Source organism: Saccoglossus kowalevskii, chromosome 2 (assembly GCF_978046115.1).
Source record: "Saccoglossus kowalevskii chromosome 2, keSacKowa6.1, whole genome shotgun sequence".
In the NCBI taxonomy this organism is placed as follows: Eukaryota; Metazoa; Hemichordata; class Enteropneusta; family Harrimaniidae; genus Saccoglossus; species Saccoglossus kowalevskii.
In genome coordinates, this window is record NC_140642.1 from 12737840 (window position 1) to 12754491 (window position 16652).

Below are 16652 nucleotides of genomic sequence, written 5' to 3' on the forward strand. Positions count from 1 at the left end.
AGTACATGGATTGTACGATAACTTGCTTGTTTACATGCAATTTGATACTGTTGTGCATTAATTACCATACCAATAGAAGATTATGTGCAAAGGTCTTAGTTGTATCACAGCCTGCGGTTGTACGAACTTTGCACTCAATCTTGGGGTTCAGCAAAATTTGCATTCAAACCTTTTGTTTTATATATTTGATAAAAAATGGTACATATATTGTACTAAAATATGTTTAGAAATGGTGGCTGAGTATTTTTTACATTTATGTAAAGTATTGTCAGTCACACAGTGTGAACAAATAATATATATGCCGCGTGGGAGTCGTATTTAAAGCGAGAGGGTTGTCACCTGCGCACACGCGGATTTGAGTCCCAAACGAAGATAAAAACGCAAAGGCTCATAGGTAGACACTTGTTTGTAAACAATGACACTATGGCCATCTGACACATGCGCAGGTGACAACTCCCCACTTTATCATAACATGGTGTGATGTCTGGTACTTAAATCCACTTCTCCTGGTGGACTTTGAAATGTATCTATAATGTAGGCAAAATATAATTTTCTGTAAGTAGTAACATATCATTTTGATTATCAAGCAAAAAAAAGAATTCACGTTTATTTTAATAAATCAGGGCTTAGGATTTTCCAAAAGTAGAAAAAAAACTAAAAGTTCCAAAAAATATAAAAGTTTACCATATTGAAATAAGTTCACTTCTTAAAAATACAAAATAGAATACCAAGGCCAAAGGGAAATTAGGTACAAGTATGTATTAAAACTAATAGAAAATCAACAACAAAAAAAGTACCTGGAAGACTTGAACTGACAAGGTGTTAGATTATGATTATAGTTTGAAATTACCAGAGGCTAGTTGGCAAGAAAGGATTAAAGTTGAACAACAGTTTGATCTGTAGTCGGCAAGACAACGTAAATGTCAATAGTTGGCAACATAGACTAAACTCACAGCACCATATAAATATAAAATTTGGCACCAATAGGACATGTTTTGTAACTAGATTGGGGTAAACTGACTCTTAAAAGAAATTGTTTTGAAATGATTTGAGGCAATTTAGTAATCACATAGAATGACACATGTTAAGAGACGTGTATCTTCATGCAGGATTGGATTTAAGCAGTCATGTAAAAATACTATGCTAGATATGATAATGTAACTGGTTCTACTTATTAACTGTGTAAATGCTGAAATAGTCAGTAGAAGCAATCCCAAGCGATGGATGGTTGGTCGTTGATGCAATCCAAATGGTGTCGGAGACGAAACAATCCCTTTTGCACATTCTTACTCGATCATTAATTGAATAAATCTTATAATTTGTTCTTTTCTTCCCCTATTAAATATTAAGTAAATCTAATCAAAAATAGTAACATGCATTGTGATAACGGTGGGGGTGCATTGTGGCGGCCATCTTGGTTGTGCTTTCAACATCCTGATCTTTGCGCCACCATGTTGGCTGAGCATTTATTGGGCAGTTCCAAGCCGCGGTGTATCACGTTACAAAACTCCTGGCATCCAGCACAGCAGGGCGGGAAAGCAGAGAAGAATGCATAGAAGATTCCACAAAGAAGACCAATCGGCCATCCAAAGACCAGAAGGATAATAAGCCAGAGAATACTCCATAACCATCCACAGTTTGCCATCTTGAATCGAGTTCTGAAATAAAATACAGACACTGCAATGTATGAACCAAGAATGATGTTGATCATTGCAACGTACTTGTCCTCGCATTTATTTTCATCTTATATGGCTGTAAAATGGTGAATATGTTTGTTATTCATTTTCTTTTCTCACGACTGAGGTGCAGATCGGTAACAAGTTGGATCTTCTTATTAAGGAGAATTCCCCACAATATCTGGTACTTTACTAAAGAGAATTATCATTTTTCAAATTTAACAATATAATTATTTAATCATGTTGTTATGGAAACAATTATAACAGTTCATTTTACTAGTATCGTCCAGTGTATGTATCCCAGTTACAATGCTTGCTACAAACAATTATTCCATTTTGGAATTTCTGTTCTAAGTACCAACAAGCCTCAAAATTTGTATATTCAATAAGTAAAATTAATGATATGCGAGAGAAAGTAACCAGTTATGTGACAGATATCAGATACTCTTGACAATGACAGTGCTGAGGTTCTTTAACACACACTGAGAATAGCACACTTTAGACACTCAATCCATGTATGCATGGCACAGTCCCCGTTAGTTATCAAATTTAAGATATATAGTTTTCTTTATAGTAATATAGCTGGAATATAACCATGTCAGGAATATGATTATGATAATTGTTTAACATTAAAAAGATTGACATTTGTACTTGTCCATATTGGAAGATATTGCTCTGGAACAGCATTAATTAAACAAAATCAGCCATTTTGAATACACGTATATATCTATAACATGATGTATAACGAATATATAAAATTTGAACATAATTAGTCAAAGCATGCATGTCAAATCAATGTATCTGTATATCTATGACATGATGTATAATGAATATTTAAAATTTTAACATAATCAGTCAAAGCAAGACTGAGATATGGGTCTAGAAGCCTATTCATTAAAACAAAATGGCCGCCATTCAGCCATTTTGAATCCGATCTGAAAAATTAAATTGTTTGCATCAAGATCCCATAATGTTTAATGTGTATACCAAGTTTGAACCAAATCCATCTGTAAACAGCCAAGAAATGCTTGATTATGATGATTTTTTTAGCACACAAATGGCCGCCATTCAGCCATCTTGAATCAGATCGTGAAACAAATTGACATGCATATGTATAATATCAACGATGATGTTTGTGTGAAGTTTGATTATGATTCGTCCAGGCATTTCTAAGATATGCAGATGCACGCATGGACGCACAAGGGTCAAAACACAAGTCCCCGTTTTCGGCCTGCGTTCGAACAGGGACTAAAAAATACACAAATTAGAGTCTGTACATACATCGGATTTTACTCTTGTGCATGTAACTGGATCATTAGCCTGACATGTAGGTGTAGTAGCGTCCTTGCAGCTGAACGGCATCAGACCTCACTGTTGGGTTTGGAGCACCGCGAAGGGCGCAACTAATGCGACTCGTCAGGCTACTGGATCATGTATTGTATGGATAAATATATTCAAGTTCTAGTGTTATTGGAGTATCATGCATCTATCAATCAACAAAACTGTCTATTGTGGTGATATTATCTGTAAAACCCCCAGTTAAATATTTCAAACTTAGCGTGGGGACTAAGTTATTCAACAGTGTTCAAGATGCTCGTTCAGTATTAAATGGTACCCCCACCACACTCTCTGCGACTTTAATCCAATACATTCCATTTCACCAAAGTGTTCAAACTGTGACTGTCTAAAACACAAATGAATAACAAAATTTACAAAATAAAATTCACCACAAATAATGTCTTTTGTGTTTATTACAATATAAAAAGCGTTACATGAATATTTTGAAAAATCTGAAGATGGTTTTTGACATCAAATTACAGAATATTTCATGTGATGTACATACATGTATATGAATATCTAGATTGTATGAAATTACAGTGGCTCATAAAAGCAAAGAAAGTAACGGTTATTGAAAAAAGCATTCAAAACTAGTGATACAAATTCATTGTGATCAATTTTGAAATCATGAAATTTACAAAGTTTTATTTTTAAGGAAGGTGGTCATCACAAAACCTCATGTTTGAAATGGATTCATGTGACATATACACTGTTTGTTTACACATCATTTGAATGTGGAAATGCAATGTGGGGGGGGGGGGTTTGTCAGAATTGAGTCCCAAGCGAAGATAACAACACACACTAAAAATGCAAAGGCTCATGGGTAGACGCTTGTTTGTAAACAATGACACACGATGGTCGTCTGATGCATGCACAGGTGACAACTCTTCCGCTTTAAATATTCATGTATAACTGTAAATTGCTTTAATTTCACAAAAGACAAATTTTCGCGAATTTTGAAATAACTCCCTGAGATACCTTCAGAGAAATGACCTCACAAACACTCAAATTATTAAATAGCAAGCATTTTTAAACGGTTGACAGTATTCATTATTTGATTACAATAGAGTGATGTATGATGGGAAAATCTTTTGGTTAACAATATTGCTACAATAGGAAATGGAAGATTATTTTTGTCTCGTGTATTAAAAAAAATGTACTCTATTCGGACAATATCATATATACATTCACGTGCAAATGATATGAAGTTGTCATGCCAACAGCTTGTTTTTTTTGTTTTGTTTTTCTAATCTTAGACTTTTCTCCTAATGCTGTTTCTTCAATTCATTCTTCCATCAGCAGAGTGATTTCTGCCCAACCATATTCTCTGTGCAGGTCAGTGGAAGCTGGACGGCTTTCAAGAGTAGATCACAGACTTTCTTACAACAGTCTATACAGACGGAGAATGGCAGGAACAGGATGTAGAACCAGTCAAGGATCCAGGCAATTGGCCAAGCAATGAAGATGAGAACGAAAAACCAAAAGATGGCCCATAACCAACCACAGTTTGCCATGGATGAAAAGTGATTCCCCTGTAATGGAGAAAAACAAACATATTCATTTTCTACAAATGTAAACACAATGACAATCTCACTAGTTTGTGTTTGATATAGGTCCCATGTGACAAATACAACTTGCGTAAAATACACAAAATTCAAACCAGTTTGGACGGCGACTAGGATCCCGGAATATATATCACCCATTGGTTTATTTTTTAAAGTCAATTACCTAATTCGTCCTTCATTTTATGAATATCTTTTGATGAACATGATATTAACTAATGTAAATGTTATTTGTTGTGAATGTGAAGTACATGGGGATGACTAGATCAGGGTTAAACTCAAAATATAATAGATAACATACATTCAGTTGAAGAAAAAAAACAGAACAGAAACCATATTTATATCATGGATTGATTTATAACATGTCAAATGTAAATACGTCGAAAAATTATTGACTGTAAAGTTCACACAATATTTATAGGTGTAATAGTCGAATATGCTAATTTGGTTGTGCCATATGCGACCCAGATTATGGCGACGGCTGTGAATTTTTAAAATGAAATTTTGTTTTTGCATATTCAAGTCATTTAACACTATGGAAACGGGTATAGGTACTTGAGTTGTCGCCGGGAGTATTAAAAGGAAAGTTGTTATCATAATCGATGGGCTGTCAGCGTACGTGAGTGACCTCATCGGACACACCCTATTTTGACACCCAAACTCTGGTCCACTACGCAGCAAGAGTTCACACTATCGCACACTTCTACATTTTAACAGTCTTTTAAATTTAACTTTTAAATACAGGATTTGTACTAATTCGAGTGGAAGCAATGGGAATCGTTGTCATGGTTAAATGTATGTATAATAAGGATAGTCTCGAGTTGAGAAGTCAGGTCACTGAGTGAAAACATGGCTGCCTTTGTTTCCGGATTCTTTCTACAATCCGCATTGGTGTCAATTACAGTAGGGCGGAAAATTGGAATATCGATATTTACAACCAAAAACGGAATTAATAGAAAATACACTTACCTAAATATTTAAAACAAGGTCCCCTGATCGATCAGCACCCAATATCACAGGAAAATTCCGATTACCGTCTTTGATTGCCGCAGAGAGTGATAATTTATCACTTAGCGTTCGCCGGACTGGGAGGATCAACTCAATGGACGAGAGAAACCATCGAAAGTGCGATCATTGTCGATTCGGTTGACATGACAACGGAAAATAAACACAACACAACAATGTGAGGTACGGATGAGTGACTTTGTAATATAAATAGAGTACAGTTACTTACCTAAATCAGTTTTACAAATGACTTTTATTTCTACTAACAGCTCTCCGGGCGTCTCATTCGACTCTTCGTGACCTAGATAATTTGCATATTGCTATTTCCCGGGTCAGAAAAGCGGTTGCCCCACCCATTGATGGTCAGTTCAGGGCCTATTAAAATCATTAAAGTTATTTATTTGTATTGAAATGTATGCCTTCAGAGGCGTGGCTCAATATTGTATACATTCGTACGGGGGAAACATACTCCAGTGTTACACGTTATCATCATTTCCAACGTGTTCACTTACATTTAAAGTTATTTTAATTGAGTAACGCCCCGTCTGACCTGTAATATAGTTATTCGCAATTTCTCGTTAGACCAATTTAAGAATATAGAAAAAGGGTAGCGACGCTGAATTGTTTATTCTTAGTTTAGTTGTTTTGAAATCATTGGCTGACTTTCTGTAATTCAGAAAAAGTAATATTTTTTCTATTCGTCATCTTAAATTGTGGTCATTTTATGATCCCGAACTTGAAATGGCTTTCAAAGTGTAATATATTAAAATTAGAAAAATATTAAAAGGCTTGGGTACTTCTCTTTCTATCTGCCCATGGGTACGAATGTGGTTCGAGTAAATTCCCCAGTAAAATAAAAATATGAGTTGTCTGTCTCCATATTTCACTGTAGTTACTAGCGGTCTCAGAAGTTTGAAGCGCCACATCCCCGTCCTCGGTCACGGTCCCACGCCTTATATGATATGGGTTACTGTATACAACGTACGTATATTATATTTATTGAAGGTGTGCTTCTCGACAAATCTGTCGCATTACATGTTACTTTTTATTTTATCTCATTTTATTAAACTGCAGTCAACATATATAGGCCAACTATAGGTCTGAATACAACAAAAGTAAGGCACAAATACAATGACACTGAATGCCACTTTAACCTCAAAATAAGAAAAAAGAAAAACTACTAAGACAAATAAATACAAAAACGCAGAACACTACTGGCTAAAATAAATATCGAAACTACTCTTAAATGACTAAAACTTCTAATATTAATAACAATATTATCACTGTTGGACAATTAATTAAAAAGAGTCAGAGCACGTGGAATGAATAATGAAGTTCATACATTGAGACATTTCATTTTGTGAAAAAGATAACGTTGCCACGTGGAACGAAACAGTACATGTAAACAAGTATTATAATGTATTCAAACAAATAATAAATGTTATTAATTACAAAACTCTTAGGAGGGAACCACACTTAATACTCGATATGCGATATACAAATAAATAATAAGGGACACACGTTGTTTGTTTGCTCCGAAAACAGGCCTTCCGATTTTAATATGGTTATCCGAGATTTGTAAATATATTTGCTGAAAAATATTCGTTTTTTCCGTCGGTGAGTATGCTCCTTCCCCGCTAATGTTAATACACTAGCGTTTATGGAGCGACACGAACATGTCTTCGTATAAGACTTATCCATGCTCGACATGCATTATATTTATTGCAGAATAAAAAGTGAAAAGCTCGTACATCCCATATTAAAAACAAAACATTAAATATAAACAAAGAGAAAAAAATATATACAAAAAAGACTTGACTAATAAATAAATTCATTGTTCTAGCGTAGCTGTGGCGTATACATAAGTTATTTACGGTACAGAACTTAAAACTTCGAACACTGTAACGATTTCAAGATCACTATTAGTTAGACGCGTATAGAGTGATAAAAAAACATGTTTCGTCTAAGAGCGTCAAATGTAGGAATGTTGGAGGACACAAACATACCGCTAGCACTACAGTCTCTGAGCCGACCAAAGAATAAACGAAATGCATTATTAAACACAACACGGAGATCATAAATACTTTTACGACTACCGGTATATTGAAACCAAAGCTGTGCACATTGCAACAACAGGTTCGGAACAATGTCATTTTAACATTACTACTGTAGCTCGAAAATTTTCTCTGTCGTACAATGATTGAATCTGTCGTTGTATGTCCTCGTCTTCTATGCAATTACTAGTAACAACAAATCCTAAATAACTTAAACGTGCTTGTGCATAATTTTTAGTCTAGAGTCACCAAGATATACGGGTTGAATTACATTGCTTCTAAGAGCACTCTTCCGTGGAATAAAGTACAATACATTCAGACTTCTTAGGATAGTAAATAATATCGAAGACCGACCCCATATTCAATAGCAAACATTAACGAGGGTTCGCAAACCACGGATGGAAGTGCTAAGGATAACCAATTATATAATTAAAAACATTATTCTCATGGAAATATATATAAATACGTATTCTGAACGAGAATTTAATTCATCTGTTGACACACACATGCAGGTAGCTGTTCTATCCATCCACAATACTGTTGCTTGCTATCTCTGACATGTCGATGACACGGTGGTTGTTGTATACTAGTATTATTATTTAACTGACAAAGTAATCCAAGGCATGCATTAATTATATTTTGTCCCCAAAAACATGATGACAAACTCGAAAGGGGGTAGCTGATACAGGTTACAGGAAATAAAAAAAGGCATTTACGTTTTTTTACAAGAAATAAAATGAACGTTCCATGTACAGTAAAAACACTTTACAGATAAAGCAAATTCCTAATTACATTTTTATAATATATTTGATAATTTAAGAATCAAAATTGGAAATTGCGTAAGAATTACGACATTTAATGTGAAGAATGCTTTATACGCTTAAAAAAAAGATCTTTGTACAAATTACGGACGAATAAAATAGCTGATTACATTTTACACCTTGCCCATGTCTACAAATTTACGTTTTTTTATCTATTTAAATAACATTACGAGAATAAAAACAATTGATTACAACCCACGAAATACTCTTTTCCGACCCTCATACTCGTATCCATGGAAAAAATATCAAAGATGAGAGTCAACAACGAAAGAAGCCGCACCACGGTGCATTTTGTTAAAAAACACTTCAAGACAATGAACATGTATGATTATAAAGCCTAAAACGGCATTTTGTTCTTCTCCAACAAATGGTGCACCACGGCCTGGGTTGATATGAATCACCTATCATTTACTTGCTGGCTTTACTTGCCTTATACATTTAAAAAAAGATGCATGCCGGAATGTGAACTTTAAATAGTACTTTTATTATTTTGAGCAGCGTCAGTTCACGGAACTTACTACCAAGATTTAACAGTACAGTTGTACCATGGAACGCGCATTTTGTGGTAAAGTTTTATCTGAAACAAGATGTGTGGGGGCGCACTTCAATTACGTCAGCTGTTAGACTTGTGCGTGTAGATTTGTTTATTGACAAGTACCGGTGATCTGTGCAATTAGATTAGACACCTCAAAACTGGCTGCGTTTCTGAGAATATTGAAGGTAGAAAGCCTGACAAATTTGTGTGTTTTGTTACATCCATTTTGTAGGAGTTTTACAAATAAATTGAAATGTAATTCCATCGTGATCTTATATTTATATTCAACTACCCGAGTTCTCCACTATCATTAGTTTGACATCTCCTGTTGAGATTGGTTTGACCACAGTCCCTCCACACCGGGACTGTGACTTGACCTAACTTGTTCTAATAACGTAATGATTTCCGGGCACGCATTGCAAACCAGTCAGCAAGTTAGCTGGCAATGTTGCCAGAACATTATGGCAGTGACAGCAACGTGATGACAAGGAAATGTGACAAAAATTAATTCCCGATTCAACTGCACATTAAAACGCCGCCACAGAGGCTGCACATTGCGGAGATATTTAAAATACGTTATATAAATTACGTGGGAGCCGTACAAGAAGCAGCAAGATGATAATGACGTATTAAAGGTGACGAGTCATAATATGAAAACACCAATACTGCTGATCACAGTTGATTCTGTTCCTCAGAAAAATGAGCGGCTTCAAGTTGAGGAAAGAAATTTGTTGAGTTATTTTGAATCCTGATGACATGCAAAACTAAATGTAATTCACTGAATGTTGTAATCCTTGAAACAAGAAATCCATGCAAACACACTGAGTCCTTCAAGAGAGTTTGACACCAACATGGTTACTTTATAATTATTTTTATTTATCTGAATCACAGTGTTGAGGGACTGTGTCTGAATCAACATAGTGGATATTACATGTATATACTAATTTGTAACGTAATTATCAACTACCAGTCAACAGCGGATGGTAAATAACAGTACAAAACTGAAATAAATATGATCTCACTGGGGGAATGTTTATCTCCTCATAAAATGTCCTATGGCTAGATGTGTTACTTTGTAAATAACGTTCAAACCTTTTATTGTCAATGTTGTCACATTTCGCAATATAGTTATTTCAATTATAAATCTTTTTTTGGTGAAATTTAGGCCAGACTTTTATTATCCCTTGTTTCGTGAACCCACCAAATGAACAGGAGCCGAAAATGAAATAAAAATATAATTTTATTTCAGTGTAATTTCTTGCGCACGCCGACTTGTAAGTGCAAAAAAATGCTAAAAAAAAATTATTTTTATCTTAATTTTTTTTCTGCCCGCCGCATAACAAACCCAAGTTGCATTTTCGTGGGAGTATCATGATCAAAATACCGAAGTCTTGTGCAGATGAGAAACAAGGTTATACATGGAATAAAATTTTATTTCATTTCTTCTCTCCGATCAATGATCTCACTTACAATTTTTGGAGAATCACACAAATCTAATGGAAAAAAAAAAAAAAATTTTTTTTTTCAGCCTTCTCAAAAAAATGCCTTATAAAAACTCGAGAAACAAGGAATAAAAAAAGTCTGGCCTTAGTCAACTCTATCAAGTTATCAGATTAAACAGTATGTCTTGTATCGATAACCAATATCAAATTATATCTGTTTGCCTTCAAAATTTGTGTTGAAATCTAAGAAATTTACATAAATCTGTGTAAAAATCTGCACCAAAATAAATAATTACAAAAATGTAGTCATTTCTCAATCTTTTTTTTCTGTTTTATATACGTTGTTGAACTCAGCTTGACATAGTACATTACTCCACAAACTCAGCAAGGAGACTAAGCATTCTTCATTTCAACACTGGGCATGTGCTGTATATTTTTCTCTTTACATCAAAATCAAAAAGTGGAATAAATAACGTTTTCAGGAATAAATACATGCTAAGACTTCTGGATGATGATCTGGAATTTACCTGAAAGAAAAAATGAACTAAAATAAAAATCAATAACAAAACACATTATCACCACCAATGTAAACATTCATCATAAAACATATTTTCACTAAATTCATGTTTCCATTAATACAACAAGTCTTGACCAAATTGCTCATGTATTTTTGATCAGAAATGTCAAGCATTGTCACTGAGAGAAATTAAAAGAAAATTGTGACAGTGAGAATATTCGAAGAGCTAAAAATAAGTGACACTGAATGCATGTCATATTGTTATTTCAACCAAGGTCAATTTCAGTGAAAAATCATATTATTTTGATATGTCATCACATGACCACCAAGTAAAACACGTACTAATATGGAAAAAAATTTAACAAGCACTAGTTTAGGCAATTATATGAACTTGTGCGTGCTTAAACATATATGGTAGTTAACAATGTTTACTGCGGCGGAAGCTCATTATTTTTTGCCCCAACATCACAAACTTTTCAAGTTTTGACATTCTCCCTAACCCCTAACCATTTGTCAATAATAATGTTCCTTTTTATTTTTTAATCCATGGCAATAGTTTGGCCAAATGTTTCACAACTCATGTGAAAAAAATACACAGTCGCATTAACATTCAGTGGCAATATTATTTACCACAATTTATTTTTATTTGTTAACTAGAATTTGCATATTCACACCTGAGGGAATTGTAAATAGATGTTTGTGAATGCATGAAAAGTTTTATTATATTTCAACTTCCCATAGCAACCGATAAATCACTGCTATATCATTCAACAAAAATTACAATTTGGACAAGATAAACTGTTGCCATGGCAAGTCGATATAAAAAAATTTGCAAGCCACAAAGATCACATGAGTAACGTTACCATGGAAACCAAACTCTGAAAGTGTTAAATCGCAGCCTACTGACACCATTCCTCCCCCTTTCATTTTGGTTATCTGTTGAGGATTTCAGCAGGTATTGTATTAAGTATATTGTGTCACATTGTATGTAGGCATCTCTATTATGATCTGAAAGTGTAGGTTGTCATGGAAACACCCCGAATATGATGTGACTCGGGCTATCTATCCTACCGGTACTATACTGATGTCGTTAAAATAGACCAAAGATAACTGAACTCTGATTTGTATGCATTATTTATAACACAGACACTTTTTTTAAATCGTGACAAATATGAAATATGAATGACATAATCAATGTACACAGCTCTTTTCTATTTGCATATCTCTCACAGTCAGCAGTGACTCAGTAACTCAGAATTAGGCTCCCAGGAATCCAAATGTTTCAATTCTTGCACATTATTATAGATTTAGTAGACGTGTCATTCGTATTATTCTCATTCAATGTTTTTGAATTCAATTTATTTTAAAGTTTTATTTAATTTTTCTGTTCAGTCTTAGGAAACTGATTATTCTGGTCAACAAGAGACACTCTTGATTAAATAACTATTTTTATAATTTTCCAATCAATCAATCATTGCACTTCTCATTTTTATTATGTTTTATGTTTTTCCATTAAGCTGATCATCCCAAAGCATAATATATAATTCACAATCATACTTCAGAAATAAACTATGATATTGCGATTAAAGCATTAATTATTATTTTATTTTATAATTTATTATTCTCTCTGTATTAGAGTATCATTTAGCAATTAGCAGCAAAATTGAAACCCCCTGAACATTGCAGCAGTTTAAAATTGAACTTCAACTAAGAGGGCAGCAGAATTGGAAAACACACAGATTCTGCTTCAACACGCACATAAATATAGTAATGATAGTTGGGATGTGTCAAACTGTTTTTATTCCCTGGATTTACACAATCCTGCAGCTGAATTTTTAAATACTTGATTTAAACTCACACGCTGGCATCTGAGTGACTTCTGCCGTGACAATACAGTTCATACCAAGATTAGAAAGCGCCCCTCTTATAAGGCCGCATGGAAACGCCAAATACTGAAAAAAAAGAAAATGATATGTTATCATAAATATATTCATTATACTGGATTTGAAAGCTCAAATTGTTTATTCTGGTACATGTTAGAATTTTGAAAATTAAGTCAAGAGTACTTAAGCATGACCTCTAAAGGTCACACATCCTGGTAATTTGACATGGTTTGACAATCATGACATTCCATTCCAAAAATGATATTGACGATAGTTTTAATAATATACCTTTGGTGCATACTCCATATACTGTTTGCCTGCCGCAATCTGTATTAGTAATCTAAACCGATTATCCTGCAGTACATACACACCCTGTGATAAAATAACACAATAACCATAAATTAAATTTTAAAACTGAATTAAATTAGTTATATAGCTGCATAGATTAAATAGAGATACTTGATGAATTCACAGTATCATATAACTTTATTATCAAAACACACTTTTCGGTTTGTTATTGTCGTTCAACCCCAAATGCGCTTTAGAGTACCCCTTTCATCAATAAACGCTTGATTACACCAAGCACGTACTTGAAGGTGACATAAAAAAATCTATATTTAACAATGCAAATAAGCAAAATAAAGTTAAAAATCTGTACAATCAATGCTAAACATATCGATAACAGTTGAAAAGATTCATAACTAACAACTGTCAAACACGTCAATGCAGGAACTGACAGATGGTTGATCTCAAATGGGAAGGTAACAAAGTTATTAAATCAAATTTCTCACCTGATGATTGGTTCTTAGATTGTCTACTTGTTTCTTGTACACAGTTGTCCAGAAGTCTTTACAGACAAATTTCATAATGTCAAGTTCATCTTTAAATCGAGGGCTGTCTTTTGTAAACCTTTCAACTAAGCTCTGTCCGACTCTATAGCCAAGTTGTTCAAGTCTCGTTACACATTTATCCTGCAATGCAAATAAAATAAGACTTAGAAACTTTCATACAGTTGCAGTTTTACGAAGTGTACACGACTGAGAGAACAATCACAGCCTGTTTGAATATCAGCTTGTACAAGTCCAAGCTCAATGTCACTTTGGAGAATCAGTATTTTATAGCTCAGAAATACAGGTATTTTGTTTTTTGGGGATTATTTTTTCTTTGTATGTATCGAGTATAACTACACGAGTCTCTGAGTAAAACGATAAAAGCTATAATCTATGATTCAATATTGCATGGTTTCATAAACTTGATGTTTACATACTTCATCTCTCCATCAGTGGTGAGATGATGGCTTAGTCTTTGGTTCACGAGGACAGTACTTTAAGGATACTTTGTGTGAGAAACTGACACAGATATCAGTATAGTGCAAACTATGGAAACATTAATACCATTTTAAAGGTGGAGTGGGCCATTTCTTTTATTTGTAAAAAATTTTGTTTTAAAAAAATGAAAATGTTTTTGTATTTGAAAGGATTAAGTTTTACCACAGTACGTCCATGGTTTTATTTTTTCCACAACCACAGTCCCTCTATCCACTGTGAACAAATCTGAAGCATGTAGGGTTTAGTTTAGTTAATTGAGACCATATAAAAGTCCCCAGGAGGAATTAAAATGGTTACAAATACGAAACAAGCAGCCTGTCGGTTGAGATAGCTCCGCTGTTAGCAATGCACATTTCAATTAAGAACTGAAGATATCATTAGGAAAAGAACAATATTTATAGTATCTAAGCAATTGGACTTGCTGTTTTTAACAAGAAGTCGAAAATATCACTTTTTACCAAAAATGACAAAAATATTCATCAAAAATAGAGAATTTGACATGAAATGAACAAATCTGAAAAGAAACCACCCAAGGTACTTGCATCTCAAATTTGAAAACATTCTGAAGTTGAAATTGTAAAGTTGACGACGACGGTAGACGACGACGGACAATCAGTAATATGAACAGCTCTGCTGTGTCAACTTAGTCAGAATACTGCACAATATAAAAAACGAAAAGGCATAACAGATCTATTTCCACTATTCACCCAGCTGTCAAATCAACCAATGGAAATACCTATTATGAAATTGAGTATATATTTAGCCAATCACATCTTTCCTTCTATTGTCGTGATGGCTTTGGTAGTTTTGAAGTAGCAAAAATTCAACTCTGAAAAGCAACAGCTGAGCAGCTGAATGGCGTGCTAAGTCTGTTTGTTGCAATGTTCTTTTCTTTCAGCTTCTTACCATCTTACAGGGTCCCAGTTTGAACCCCAGTGGGATTTTTTTGTACCACAAAATCGAAATCCGAGCTTGGAATGCTTGCTACTGCTCACACACATTCAAGAGCTCGGAAGGACAATGGTCGCTGACAACCGAGAAAGGAGGGTTATGGGATACAAGTGAGATTGGTTAAATTTTGAAATGCTTACAAAATACAACTTTCAAAAAACAAGCTAACTCAGGTTTTAGGTCATTCTGAAATAAGGATTGGGCGCATTTCCAATAATTTCGTGTACAGTCTAATGCAAAACTGGGTCAAGGGGACGAATAGTGGAAATAGATCTTTTATTCACACAGCCGCGGACAAATAGTCGAAATAGATCGGTTATTCGCACAGCAGCGGACGGATAGTGAAAATAGATTGGTTATTCGCACAGCTGCAGGGCGAATAGTGGAAATAGATCAGTTATTCGCATAGCCGAGGGCGGATAGTGGAAATAGATTGGTTATTCGCATAGCCGAGGGCTGAATAGTGGAAATAGATCGGTTATTCGCGCAGCCGCAGGGCGGATAGTGGAAATAGATTGGTTATTCGCACAGCTGCGGGGCGAATAGTGGAAATAGATCGGTTATTCGCACAGCCGCAGGGCGGATAGTGGAAATAGATCAGTTATTCGCATAGCCGAGGGCTGAATAGTGGAAATAGATCGGTTATTCGCACAGTCGCAGGGCGGATAGAGAAAATAGATTGGTTATTCGCACAGCTGCGGGGCGAATAGTGGAAATAGATCGGTTATTCGCACAGCCAAAGGCTGAATAGTGGAAATAGATTGGTTATTCGCACAGCCGCGGGCAAATAGTGGAAATAGATCGGTTATTCGCACAACCGCGGAGAGAATAGTCACCACCTATGAAAAAACACACGAAAAAACGGAGTAAACACTAACAAATATACCTTTCAATAATATTAATATTATTGGTACCGGGTACATCCACATCGACTTACCTCATTATGATACATGTCCCCATTATTATCAGTAAATTGTCGACATTATAATAAAAAATAACATGAAAATGAAGACGAAACATTTCTCACAGTTATCGATAGAATCACAGTCCCTCTTTCACTAGAATCCACTTTCACATGCACAGGAGTAATGAAAAACTCAATAGATCAATTGAATAACACCCACCAAATACAGCAACATAGATAGATAATTTAAAATTGATCTATTTAATATTGGGCGTTTCAGTCCTCAAGTAACAGTGATAGAATCGGGCACTGACCTTCTCATTATTCTTAAAGGAGTTGTACATATAAGATACTAATTCCATGTGAATAAACTCGAACAAGACATCTTCCGCCATGTTGACTTCCGTATTTTGTGGGTCGCTCAGATTTTACTAGATCCAACTCGAGGTGGCGATATTTCTGGAATGTTTTCAGTTTTGTATCGAATTAGTCAGTTGTACGAACATAATTTCTAGTCCAAATAAACCTGAAACAACTATTTGTGATAAGCCGTTGTGCTTGAATAACAACTGTATGTAGGATACAATATTTTCCTTTTTCACTCGAGAGCTTTGGTACCGTGCCGTAAAATTTTAC

The 16652-nt window shown here is 34.6% G+C and overlaps 1 protein-coding gene and 2 long non-coding RNA genes across 3 annotated transcripts; all 3 read right to left on the reverse strand.

The window, feature by feature from the left end:
* Positions 1–1318: 1318 nt before the first annotated feature.
* On the reverse strand, positions 1319–6286 carry LOC144355916 (uncharacterized). The gene is made up of 3 exons (XR_014930802.1): positions 6245–6286; positions 5811–5901; positions 1319–1658 (listed from the first exon to the last, which is right to left on the reverse strand). It is a non-coding gene; the product is annotated as an uncharacterized LOC144355916 (long non-coding RNA).
* LOC146748121 (uncharacterized) lies at positions 4239–5685 on the reverse strand. Its single transcript, XR_014931216.1, has 2 exons — positions 5546–5685; positions 4239–4546 (listed from the first exon to the last, which is right to left on the reverse strand). It is a non-coding gene; the product is annotated as an uncharacterized LOC146748121 (long non-coding RNA).
* A 3560-nt stretch (positions 6287–9846) lies between the features above and the next one.
* Positions 9847–16646, reverse strand: LOC100375875 (trafficking protein particle complex subunit 6b-like). The gene is made up of 5 exons (XM_085491570.1): positions 16331–16646; positions 13625–13804; positions 13122–13205; positions 12809–12902; positions 9847–10960 (listed from the first exon to the last, which is right to left on the reverse strand). The coding sequence occupies exons 1-5, from the start codon at positions 16409–16411 to the stop codon at positions 10929–10931; spliced, it is 471 nt and encodes a 156-aa protein (XP_085347696.1). The 5' UTR covers positions 16412–16646; the 3' UTR covers positions 9847–10928.
* Positions 16647–16652: the final 6 nt, after the last annotated feature.

What these genes read in the sequence shown, in the direction of transcription:
- LOC100375875 (XM_085491570.1), bottom strand. Translation starts at nt 16,411, where the DNA reads ATGGCGGAAGATGTCTTGTTCGAGTTTATTCACATGGAATTAGTATCT. An exon ending in ATCTAAGAACCAATCATCAG is followed by an intron (nt 13,206 to 13,624) that starts GTGAGAAATTTG and finishes ATTTTATCACAG; the next exon opens with GGTGTGTATGTACTGCAGGA. An exon ending in AGTCACTCAGATGCCAGCGT is followed by an intron (nt 10,961 to 12,808) that starts GTGAGTTTAAAT and finishes TTTTTCTTTCAG; the next exon opens with GTAAATTCCAGATCATCATC.